Below are 13,398 nucleotides of genomic sequence, written 5' to 3' on the forward strand. Positions count from 1 at the left end.
CCTGGAAATACGCCTACCCATTCCCCCCCCCTAAATACGGGCCAGACTATACCTGTAATGCCCCTAAGGCGTCGATAAACAAACAAATAAATAAAACATAAAATTTCTCGTTTCGTTCTTGAAGTCCGAAACTAACATCTCACCATCTTTCGTCGTTCGATTATAGGATTTGATGACTTGTTTAGCCATCGGTACTGCCACTACAAACCTACCTAATAGTTTCATCACTGCACGCGCAAATCATTTAATCAACTCTATTCGATCCACAGCCAGAACTTAACATTATATAATTATGTCCTTTTCGACTATTTGGGTCAATGAAAAGTCCTCTGGTGTTTGTTAACGCTCGATAACCTTAAGTAAACCTTAGAGATTGTACAATAAAGCGTAATTAATAAGTAATGACACGTGGTTTTTGATTCGTTTCTCTTCGGCGTTACAATTGTTACAATTAATTCAGTTGACAGAACCAGTGGCGTAACTAGGAATTTTTTATGGGGGGGAGAGGATTTCAGCAAATTTATATATATTTAATCTTATCACTACCATTTTGACTACTATAGTATTATATAATATAATTATATTGTAGTAAACTATATAGTATTGATCTCGGTATGTCTGGTTGACATTAGTTTTTTTGACTCGGGTAAAAAAAAAAGAATTAATTTTTCTAGTCTGATTATTTGTTAGAAAATTTTCCTATAATAATAAATAATAATAATAATAATAATAACAATTTAAGAACTAGGAGCTAATATAGGAACATAAATATTAGATATTAGAATATTTTCTGTCCAATCACTCAGATATACTAAATTTTATCTTACCATAATGGAATGTTTAGACGTCTTGAGACGTGAAAGAGAGAGTGATGTCAAATTAAAATAAAACAAATATAATGGAATACAAATGTCAAATATAAACGAATAAACTAGTGGTAAGTAAAACGGTGAGACACTAGCGGGCAACGACCAACTATTAACTAACAACTACTAGTTTTACATAATAACAGGCTTGTGTTAAATGATCGGCAAGCCGCAAATGCAATAGGTATACCCAAAATAAACTTTGAATACAGACAATGATATCGCTTTTATCTCAGTTATCGGAACCAGACGACCGATTTAGAATCAACCGTTTTAGAAAATTTAAATATGTTCCCAAGTAAAAATTATCAAAGTAGTAGTTAAGTATCTAAATATGATCATAATATTAATACGTGTGTGTGTGTGTGTGTGTGTGTGTGCAGCGTGTGTATAATATGTTTATAGTGTTTATACAAACTATTTCTATGATATCCAAGTCAAAATTCTAAAATATAAAAATGTTAAAGAAAAAACCGTGTTTCATGTAAAAGTTAATTTACCATGTCAGGTTTATGGGGGTTCTGACTCCTAAAACTCCTTCATGGATACGCCACTAGACAAAAGTTTTCGGTCACAGTCTATGCACGAGTCTATGTTATACGTACATGTATTGTAATATGTATGTTTTTGTTTTGGTACGGCATTTGTAATTTAAATTTCGTTGAATTTTTAAATTGAAAACATATTACCGGTGTAATATTAAGTCGGTAAGATCATTCATTCCGAATAATCGTATTACCCCAGATGCATTAGAACTGATAATCGCTATCAGTGAATTGGTTGTTTTTTGCAAGCCCGGTGGACTATACAAATGTTCTCAAGTGCAAGTTTATTTTTTAACATATATTAAATGATTTTTTTTTTTTTTTTTATGACATTGCGGGGAAAACACTTTGGGTAAAGCTCACGACACTTAACGATTTAAAATGTAACACCGATTCCGTCCATTTATCTTCTTGTCATTAGCTCAACACTTTATATTATACATTTCAAATTATTTCCGTCACAACTACCTCAATATTGGTAATATAAATCACTTAGTAAAATAACATTACTCGTTCGTCCATCATAAACTCAATTTCCACGTAAACCTTCTAATTGTTCATCTTTTTAGTGTAATATTTCTTGATAATCCAAAGATTAAATCGAAAATGGTACATTGAAATAATTTTTAAAATTTTTTTTTAAACTAGAATAAATTTAAAATACCTAAAATTATTTTAATTATATATATTTATTAAAAGAAATACAAAAATACTCCTGTCGCAAAAAATTCTATCGCTGGATGGCCTACCTATACACAAGAAAACAACATAGGTAATAAAATGTTAAAATAAAACTCTTATATAACGATGATATTTATTAAAAACAATCGTGAATTACATACAAAAGTATGCCGCACACCATCAATGTTCTTCATCAGTAAAAGTATAATACATATATTAAAATAAGAAAACATATGGATATTATTAAATTGTAATGAATCGTTATCAACCTGAAACAAAAATTAAATCATTTTGTTCGTTCGAATTATGAATTTTAATATTTATAACAATATTATTGAAACCGAAAAGTTGTGTAATTAATGCGTAAGTAAAACAAATTTTTCTCCTTAGCTATCGTTGATACGTGTATTCGCAGCGCGTGTAAATAACCGTGTTCATTGTTCTTCGGATACAAAATCCTAAATAACTATCTACGTATTATATACCTGCACGTTTCAACACCCCAAAGCGTTACGGATAAGTGCTTTTAGCGTTAACGAATGATACTGTTTTTTTATTACAATATCATTAACGAAAAATATTTTACGGAACACGATTATAATACGTACAAGCACAAGGTCGCGACGTTCTTTTATGGACCGAAGCGGAGCGAGAAATACCGTGAAGTGCCGACCACACAATTCTACGTTATATAACCGCTATCGCGTGTGATGTATCATTAAACAATTACAGGAGATAATCGTTGATGATTCGGCCCACGGTCTCGGGAAATGATCAAACCGTACGAGCGCGATGATCGCAACATCCTATCCGATCCCGTTGTTACCGTCCGCGTCCTACTAACGCGATTCGAACCGTTGGGTGTTCGAATTTACGCGAAGACCTTTCGTTGAAACTAATTACGACTATATCCTAACAATCCGATCGCCCGTCTTTCGCTAAGCATTTTTTACGCGTTCGACCTGGTTCCTACCTGTTCAGTGTGTTGTTGTTCGTTCCAGACGCTTGCAAACGGTTTCCCATCAGGTACACCCGAAAGCCTCTGAGGTACTTATCGAAATAATCGTCCCAAGACACCGTGCTCATGTCGAAATCGAACAGCATCTTGTCCCTTGTCGACATTTTGTTCATCAGACCGCTTACGTTGTGGTTGTGGTACCTGACGCGCGTCCGCTGATACGAGCTCAAATGTTTAGCCGCCGCGTGCACTCGTCTATAAAAATCGTTCAATCTGAAAATGACACGCACGCAAATTACAGTTCGCAAACGTCACGGGATATTTTTCACTTGATCAATGAAAATAACTTACCTGGGCTGTTTTTCTAAAATCCAAATGAACAAGTCCACGATTTTTCCCGGGACGGTGTGTAAGTAAAACGTCATGACTCGATACAGGAATATGCTGTCGGTGACGTAATAGAAACGCATAAAAAACTGAAAACAAATCACAAAAATGACAAATGAAAATTTGTGCTTTTCAAACGGACGTAGAATTAATAAATCACGATCAAAGTAATGTTATTACAAAGTTCGACGACAAAACTTTTTTTTGGTTTTTGAAAAATTTCTCTCCTAATTGGTTCCAAGAGCATGGCTTGTAATTAGACGACGCGTAATTGTAAATCAAAGTATTCACCACATCTCTTGGTACTTCCTCGTTGACAACGTCCGTCCTGTGTACCACGTATACATTTTAATTGTATATTTCTATTATCAAATCGTTATGTAAATCGATGATTTTTTTTTTTTTTTTTTTCATTAAAAATTACAAGTGTGGAATTTTTTTTTTTTTTTGTTCTTAATGAAACATGTATATGTAATATTTCTTTTTATTTGTATGCAATTAAGTATTGAGTTTCTATTTGGTAACGACAAGTATCCATCAATCACCGGACCACTTATGACAAAATAATAATACATGTAATAATATAATAATATAATCAAAACACATTTACCGAGTCAGAAGAATTTTTTTTAATTTTTTTTTTTTCATTATGAATAAAGTTTTCCTGATATCTGGTCATCTAAGCTTAAAGCTAATATAAATACAATTGTTTGACGTTCAGAATCGAAATCGTCAATCGAATAAAGTACACATACTTATTGCCAATTAAATCCCAGCACGCCACCAGGAGAAGATTGACCAACATGTCAACTGGCACAATCTCAGCGTTTACGTGGCTAGGTCCATGAAAAATTCGTACCAAGCCTAGACCGAAACCCAACGCGCATCCGGTGAGATCGTTCAAATTTGTCCAACCTACTATAGGTTCATTAGCGGTGCCTAAAACTGTGAACATAGAAATAATATAATTTAGTGTTTTTGCAATTGTTTCCACATTGTTGATTCAAAAGAGTTATAACCAGATATTAGTGATAAAGTATGGTATTCATTATATTAAGCGTTCTATAAATTTCCAAACATATAATGTACAAGTCTAGAAGTTCTAAGTGAAATATATAACAAACAAATTTTATTTATACACATTTCTCAGAATCATGAGACTGATGGTGCATCAAAAACATCTGGTAAAATTAACATTTCATTGACTAACATAAACGTTAATTTTTATCAGTGATGCACTAGTCATGTTGAATAGTTCAAACGGATTTTTAGATTCTGAGTGAAATGAATAATCGACTGGTTTTACCGTATGGGTTTTTTTATGTGAAAACATCTTATACAGCGCGTCGTATAAATCCGCGGCGTTCAGATTTATCGGCTTGGGCAGTGAAAATGTTTGAGCCTAACCTTTATGACGTAACACTACCTAAAATTATTAAATTATATTATTAAAAGGAGAGACGATTTTTACGATCTAACGTTATACTGGACCGTTATGGATAGTTTTTTTTTCTTAAACGCGAGTACTTTGTATGCAGATGGGCCATCTAATGATAAAAATACAAAAATTTAATTAATTAAATAGTTATTATTTTTTAACATTCATTTTGTTCTAGTATTTTTTTTTTTTAATATTTTACAGATCCAATAACATTTTGTTTCACATCTACGATCGAGCAATTCAAAAACGAGAACGATTATTTTCGACAAATTGCCACATGGATAAGTGTAAATAGTATTTATAAGCTATACAATAAGATCATGTTTTTTAATGAATTTTAGACTGTATCATAACACGATGCAATAGCTTAACATATTTTATATTTTATGTTTCGTATAATTGATAACTATATGATCCGTCTTTATGGGCCATTTTACACACTTTGTCGCTAAAACATTCATATTTTATAAATACTCAAAAACACTCATTTACGTTTAATTTATACTCGTAGGCATATAGTAGAGATACATATTTCCTGTATTGATTAAATTATTTCTTGAATTAGCAACCTGGTATCCATGGTAATTTTCCCACAAAACTATGATGTATGAAAATTCTTGATCAATGCTATTGGATTTCCCATGACTTAAGTTGCTCTTTACGATGCAAGTAACTTACATACGAGATTACTCGTAGATTGTTTTTGAAAATATTTTTTCATGATACTTTTTTTTTTTAGATTTAGGGTTGTTATAAGTTTGAAGTCATTGAAATTTCAATAAATTAACTACGTGTCAGTTAAAATAATATTTATTGAAGCGATATGCTCTTTATTTTAAAATAATTATCATTACGTTTACGTTACTTCAAGAGAAAGAAATGTGTTTATAAGTTACTCGTATTATTAATAATAATAAAAATACCTATGCTTAGAAATTATTCATATTAAACTTTTAGTTTTAAAAAATTAAAGAAACACATAGAATTTTAGAGTGGTATTCTACCAATCCTATCCAAATCTTGAAACTTGCTGGACTGCATTTAAATGTTTAAAAATAAACTTCGAATGTATTTATATAATATACACACATTAATATAAACATTTCAATTTTTATTAGAAATGTAAAAAGTTATTTTAACAACGAATAAAGTATTTAAAGTTCATGACAAGTAATTTAACTTATTATACCCAACGTTGATAACATTCTTTATGTTAAATGAAATTACATATTAGAGATTGTAATGTATTCTCAAAAAAAAAACATATATAATATAATATTATATATTTATTATAAATAAAATAAAAAATAATAATAATATAATTTTTTTTATTATATACTTTTATATTTATAATATTTAAATTTAAATTTTCTTTGAGGACTAATGGATGAAAACACATAATCTTTTTTTTTTATCTCAAATTCTTAATTCATTTGATGTGCTTGTCAATAATTTATTATAGTACATTTAAAATTGATAACGTTTGCAATCATCATCGCATTAAAGTATTGAAAATGGATTTCTAATATTCCTTTAAAATGTTAAACCACAAAACGTGTTCTGTATAGTTAATAAAACTTGAAACAACATTGAGACGTGAACACTTCTACGTCGATCGTATCTCATACCATTAAGTTCCAAGATAATCTAAAGAAGTAACGTAGGTAACTCGGAAGTCATTATCTCTTCGATTACAATGTATGGAGTTTAATCATTAATTACAGAATAATCATAGGTTTCCAAAAATTCATATAAAAATACGGAAAAAAATTAAAAATATTAATTTAAGACACTAGAAAATTGGTTTTTCTAAGACCGGTTCTGTGTACTTGCGTCAGCAGTATATTACACAGCAGTATATAATTAATCTCATTCAAGCATACCTTTATAATAGTGCAAAATATTTACCGGTGTAGTGATTCATAAAACATGAATACTGTTCGTAACTTTAATGTTTACAACCTCGTATCACTCAAATTTATAAATATTTATAACACTTATACATATCAAGTGACATATTTACAAATTTCTTGTTGGGACACATTTTAAATTTTTCTAAAAAATATGTTATTTTAAATTTTTCTAAAAAATATGTTATTTTATAATATTATAAAAAATACATATGAGGTATAAATTAATAATTATATTATTATAAATACAAATTAAGAGTTTATTTACTTTAACTTTAATTTTACTTACTTACTAACTTACTTTAACTTTAATTTAGTTTATTTAGTTAAAATAATTTTCTCTTTCTCTGTACCTTCGTAGCAAGTAATTTATGATTTATTATTTTTACACAAATTTCATTAACTAACGATAATTTATCTAAAGTTTTTATTGTATTTTTTTAAGTGGCAAACCTCAATAATACCTGTTAACCTAACCAGAAAAAACATAAAATCAAATTTCAATCTGCAAACCAAAACACGAGAGCACTCGAAATCCATTCTCAACCCATTAACCGAAACCCTCGAAAAATAAACCCCTTTTAATTAGAACTACACAGACGGAGTAAAAAGATGATAAAAGTTACCGAATCCTGGTCGTATAACACATACGGGCAACTCTTGACCGGCCGATTGGACGATCTGTTCGGACATCGCTTTGGTGAACGTAACAATATCCGGCCACTCAGACACGAGTCTGCTGGAACAGAACGAGAAAAGAAAAAAAAACAAAAACATTAATATCATAATAACATTACACAACACTGCGTAACAGCGATTCAGTCACGCTAAACGAATATAATATATTATACGTCGGACTTGCCCAGCAGTCACTTGGTTCAGAACGTAGTCAGGCAGAGTTTCGACCATTTGGATGACAGTGGACGCGGGTACGGAGGATTTGTAGAACTGTTCGTAGATCTCCAAGGCCGAGGGATTAGTGAATATGGACGACACGTGGACGAACGCCTGTTGTGACAGGAATTAATATTAAAAAAAAAAAATATTTTAATGACACGATGACGAGAGGAAACAAATTGAGATTAACAACGGAAACGTTGAAAATCTCGGTGGAGGCAGGGACGAATTTAAAGTTTTGACGTCCCGAGTTAGGTTTTATTGCCACCCTTACACACATTTTATAGAATTTTTCAAGATTATATTTATTATCAATTGATTTTACGCGATCAACTTTTGATGATATTATCATGAAAATAAAAATCGCAGTGTAGTCGGTACACGAAATCTTAAAATATTAAAAATTTTTGATTGACCAGTAATAATTCCAAAAAAAATATTGCCGCCCAAGGCGATGGTACCCCCTTGCCACTCTAACTACGCCCCTGGGTAGGGGATGAGGGAGGACGTCACGACCTTAAGGTTTTGAAAACGTTTCGCCAACACCATCAAGTCCCTGGTGGCTCGGACGTTCGTGCAAACGGCCGCGTGCAACGTGGGGTTGTTGTCGGCCGTGGTCGCCGCCAGATGTATGACCACGTTTATTTTCGACCGGATTGTGTCCACGTCCACCTCGTCGATGCCCAAGTTCGGCTGTGAAAAATCGCCGGTCACCACTCGCACTTGACTACGGTACATAGGGTTTTCGATCTTCATGCGGTCGAACAGCTGCAACCGAAGCACCCCCATCGACCATCACGCGCGTCAAACAAATCACATAACATCATCGATTGAATATTATAATAATAATGGTATTTATAATCCGCGGATTTATTACATACGCGTACAACGAAATTAATATTTTTTGAAAAATGTATTTACGTTTGTGTATATTAACCATACAAGCAACAATAATATTACTATTCATCATTACTAATTCGATATTAACAGTAAAACACGTATTTTGTGTTAAATAAATCCTACTTTATTTATGAAATACTAGCTGAATAATTACCTAGTATTACCTGGGAGATATTTTACTATTTTGAATTCTAGCAGTAATTACTATTTTGATATAAAAAGAAGAAAAATAGGTTGAAAAAAAGGCATGACCGTAGTAAATTTTGATGATATTTATTTTTATTCATTTGCATTATATTAATTTACACATTCCTAAATCGTTAATTATTAAAACCAACACATTAAACGAAATAAAATATTTCCTTAGTAACCAGAAAATGAAAAATGTAATCATTCGGCCCAAAACTGTAGCCCAAAACTGTTTCGACCCCTAAAAATGCAATTTTTAAAAAATACTTTCTTAGTGCACTCGCACGTGGTAATAATTACATTGCATTTAAAAATCAAAATGCTTTCAAAATTCTTTTAGTTTACGTTGATATATAATTTTGCACATTGATGCATAACGAAAACATAATATTATTTATATTATAAAGTATGAATAAAACATTTGAAACATAATAATTGAAAATGTGTAATAAGAACTAACTGCATATAAAAAAGTAAAACGACATTTTATTAAATGAAAATAATCATCATTATTAATTACCGGACTAATAAACATTTCTTTGACCCTTTCATTTGGATTTTGACCGTTCAACGGTCTTGCTACGATATAAATCATATTCAAATCGCGACACGACCTAGAAAAAAAAAATTTACTATACAATAATAATAATAGTTGTTTATTAATATTGTGACGGTTGAAATATTGTTTTAATCACGGTTTACCTCAACAGTTTTTCAATTAAAACTTTTCCGACGAAACCCGTTCCGCCGGTGATCAGAATACTAGAGCCTCGAAAACATTTTTGAATCTGACTTTCCGGCGACTCCTGGAGATCGTTGATAAAATCCTGTATAAAAATATCACCGCCTTCCATTATGCTACGATATGATTTAATATTTCCACCGAAACCGCGATGTATGATTACTGCGTCGTGACGGTCTGTAGACGGTTTTTGTTTTTGTTTTTTTTTTTTTTTGTTTTTTTTTTATAATAATGTACTCGATATGCCGATGATACAACAACTACACGCTAAATTATTTATCACGGCACATCGAATATAAAACAATTACCGTCTCGTTAGGTATAATACTATTCAAGTGAACTATATGAATGTATAATTTAAAACCTAGTTACCATATACATATAACTACACCGTGTAACGAAACTACGCTGTATTCTAAAACAAAACCACCATAACATAATACCAGAACAAAAATTGTCATTAATTTATTTTTATCGTTATTATTATTACTAACATCTCGTGGGACGGAAGTCCCTGAAAAGTTTCTATAGCGACAGTTTATAAAGTTTCAAATTGCAGAATTACACAAATCGAATGTAAATTATACATTTAAGTTATAATATAAATAACCATTATAATAATAAAATGGGATTTTTATTTTTATCATGAACGCTCAATTAATTATATGACGTATCATTACCGTAAAGGATCATAACAAAAATCAAATTAAGAATATAACAATACATTTTCGATATAATGTTGCTAAGCAATATTGATATTCGTTATATAAAGAAGTTCAGTAACCATTCGATCAATAGTTTACTATACGTTGTTTCCATATAATATGTAAAATAACATAAATAAATTACTATTTTAGCAGTAAATATAATCGTAAAAAGACTGAACTTTTAAAATATGTTCCTATATTATTTCTGATGACATAATCAACGTATGGAAAACAACAATTATATCAAATATTACATGTATGAGAATAATTTATTACACAGGTATGAGTCGTCAATAAAATAAAGGGCGTCAGTCATTTCCGCCAAAAAATTGGATTTTTGTTTTTGCCGAGTCTATTTCTACCAGCTGTCTAAATTATAGTTTAAGAATCATTTAGAGTTACCTAATGGATACCACGAGGAAGCAGTTCTCATTGACCCCTAAAAAAATATTAAACTTAATTTTCAGATTAAAGTTTAAAATTTGAATTGGAATTAAATTGATTATAGTTCAATTGATATATAATATATATATATATATATTATATTATATATATATATATATAATCAAATATTTATGACAGTTCTATAAATCATTTATTTGAATAATTTTTGCCTATCTTTTTTAAAAATATTATTCTTGAAACAGTTTTATTTTTGTATTCATCTATTACGTTTGTTGTATTAATTAATCGTTTTTTTGTATTATATCTTACATGTTTTTTTCATACTCAAGTGGCAACTATTAATTTGAATGTATACGTTGTTTTGAACATTTGAAATTAAAATTTTTAAACGTGTATTAATGTGTAGATGCAAGTTATAAAATTGCTAATTAAAATATGCGTGAAATGATTCAAAGTTATATAGGTTGTTCTGGATATACTTGAACTGAAATCGGACCATATTGTTGGGGGAAACGATGCTTGACAGAAACAAAAATCAATTTTTCGACGAAAATGATGACCGCCCAAAATAAATGTATATTTAAACGATTAATAATTAATTGTATGCGTTATATAATGCGAGTATAATTTATATTTTAATCGAACTAAAACAAAACACGTTTTATAATTAGTAATAAAATAGAATAATACATTCTATAGATTTAAACGTTACATTTCAAAACAAATAATTGATGTTTGGTCACTTTTTTAACATTATAGAATGACGAATCAACGAGATATCGAAAGGATATCCGGCCGTCGTGCATATTAAATTTAAACGTAACCACGTCCGTGATCGGTTTCATCAATCCTAGACATTTAGACCGTAACCTTCAACATATTAAGGGCGTTGAGAAGTCGAACGATTAACTACAAGCGATGTGCAAAAACCAAGACTACGATGTCTAGCCAGTGATGCATTTAATATAATATATTATACGCACCCCGGGGTAAAATAATTTTTCCGCCCTTCCCCCTTTTCAAAAAAAAAAATATATATATATATATATAAATAAATTCAAAGTTAAGCAATAAAAAAATTAATTTTATTTAATTAATTTTATTTTTTATTTTACAAATTATAAATCAGTTGTTTTGCGATATTGTATTAGATAATTTTATAGTAATACATATCCTAACGTTAACCTAATTTTTTTTTTCAGTAAATATTCCTTTCTTAAAAAAAATTATATATATATTAAAAATATAGAAAACGGAATTAATACTTATTATTTTTTTTTTTTTTTTTTTTATTGAACAAAGAAACATCGGCTACAAGGCCATTAGTTATAGTATTACATTATTTTTTATTTTTTAATTTTAATAGTTTACATTATGTACATAGGTTTTTAAATTAGGTTGTATAGTTTTATTTCCTTTAAGAAGTTGACTATATTGATATTTGATTGGAGATCTGGTTGTAGAGCTTCGCTAAGTTGATAAGGAATGGAGTGTTTGGACCCTGAAACTGCGTACTTGGAACAATCAATGATTATATGTTTGACAGTGATCTCTACTCCACATGTTTCGTATATGGAAGGGTATTTTCTAGCCATAAGATGGTTGTGTGTTGTAAATGTGTGGCCACTTCGAAGACGATTTGGAATTATTTCGTCTTTTCTATTTCAGCCGGGGTTTCTCCAAACTTGGATATTATTTTTTATTGTGTTTAATTTGGTGTTTTGTTTTGTCCAGTGATTTTGCCATTTATGAAATAGAATCATCTGAATAAGTTTTTTTAAATCTGCATAGGTACTTAAATTTAAAATATGGGTGTCGGTCATCGAGGCTGCTTTGGATGCTTCTTGATCGGCCAATTCATTGCCGTCAATTCCACAGTGTCCAGATATCCATAAGAATGCTATATCTATTCCTTTTTGACTTACTTCATAGGTTTTTTCTTGGATAAGTTTGGATATATCTGTTGAATTTGTTTAGTTATTTATGCCAGTTAAGCTGCTGAGAGAGTCGCTTAGAATTAAATATTTATTGTGCGACGTTTCTTTATTTATGATTATGTTTTGGCTAATGCTTCGGCTGTGTAAATAGGACATTCGGGGGAAGTTTGTAGGAGGAGGAGGAATTTTTCGTTATTATAGATATTTCAACGTTTTAGTCTGATTTAGATGCATCGGTGTAGATGTATTTGTAGTTAGGGTATTTTTGTAATGTGTTTTGAAGGATGTTTCTGTACATAATAGGACTGGTGTTTTCTTTTTTGAATTCAGAAATTTCTAGGTTTTAGGTCAAAATACGTATTCCACGAAGAGAAGCTCGGGGGTTTTATTTATACTAGGTGTTTTAAGTCTATGTGATATTCTTCAGCTTTTTTTATGTTCTTGGCTATGTATTTATTTGAAGGGTTTTCGATATTTATGAACGATCTGGCTGTATAGAAAAGAGTGTTATATGTTCTTCTTAAGTCTGGAGGTAGTTCATTAGCTAAGTTTCTTAAACTTTCAATGGGACTGGATTTATATATACTTATATAAATAATATTATATAATTATAAATAATTATTTAATAATCGGTAGAAACGGTTTCAACCGTTGACGGGTCGCTGTCTGCACCGTAACAGCAGAGTGGAGAGTATCCTTCGCGGTGCGTTAACACATTTTCACACACCGGTGCACAAAATCGCGTATCACGCCAAGTCGACGATTAGCTCTCTAAAGACCGAATTGGTGGTCGTCCGAAAAGGTATTTTTTTCTCCAAGGTTTATGCAATCGA

General features: G+C 30.5%; 1 protein-coding gene across 3 annotated transcripts; it reads right to left on the reverse strand.

Moving 5' to 3' along the window:
• Positions 1-2,197: 2,197 nt before the first annotated feature.
• On the reverse strand, positions 2,198-9,804 carry LOC112682894 (fatty acyl-CoA reductase wat-like). Of its 3 annotated transcripts, none has more exons than XM_025553660.1 (10): positions 9,477-9,804; positions 9,295-9,406; positions 8,202-8,453; positions 7,651-7,796; positions 7,415-7,524; positions 4,193-4,382; positions 3,618-3,765; positions 3,402-3,526; positions 3,066-3,323; positions 2,199-2,361 (listed from the first exon to the last, which is right to left on the reverse strand). In XM_025553660.1, exons 1-10 carry the CDS (start codon positions 9,626-9,628, stop codon positions 2,286-2,288), a joined length of 1,569 nt encoding a protein of 522 aa, XP_025409445.1. In that variant the 5' UTR covers positions 9,629-9,804; the 3' UTR covers positions 2,199-2,285. The 3 variants fall into 3 exon arrangements, with proteins under 3 accessions (XP_025409447.1, XP_025409445.1, XP_025409446.1); XM_025553661.1 differs by having other exon boundaries at positions 2,202-2,361; positions 9,295-9,388; positions 9,477-9,802; XM_025553662.1 differs by lacking the exon at positions 8,202-8,453 and having other exon boundaries at positions 2,198-2,361.
• Positions 9,805-13,398: the final 3,594 nt, after the last annotated feature.

Source organism: Sipha flava, unplaced genomic scaffold (genome assembly GCF_003268045.1).
Source record: "Sipha flava isolate LNK unplaced genomic scaffold, YSA_version1 213_pilon_pilon, whole genome shotgun sequence".
NCBI lineage: Eukaryota > Metazoa > Arthropoda > Insecta > Hemiptera > Aphididae > Sipha > Sipha flava.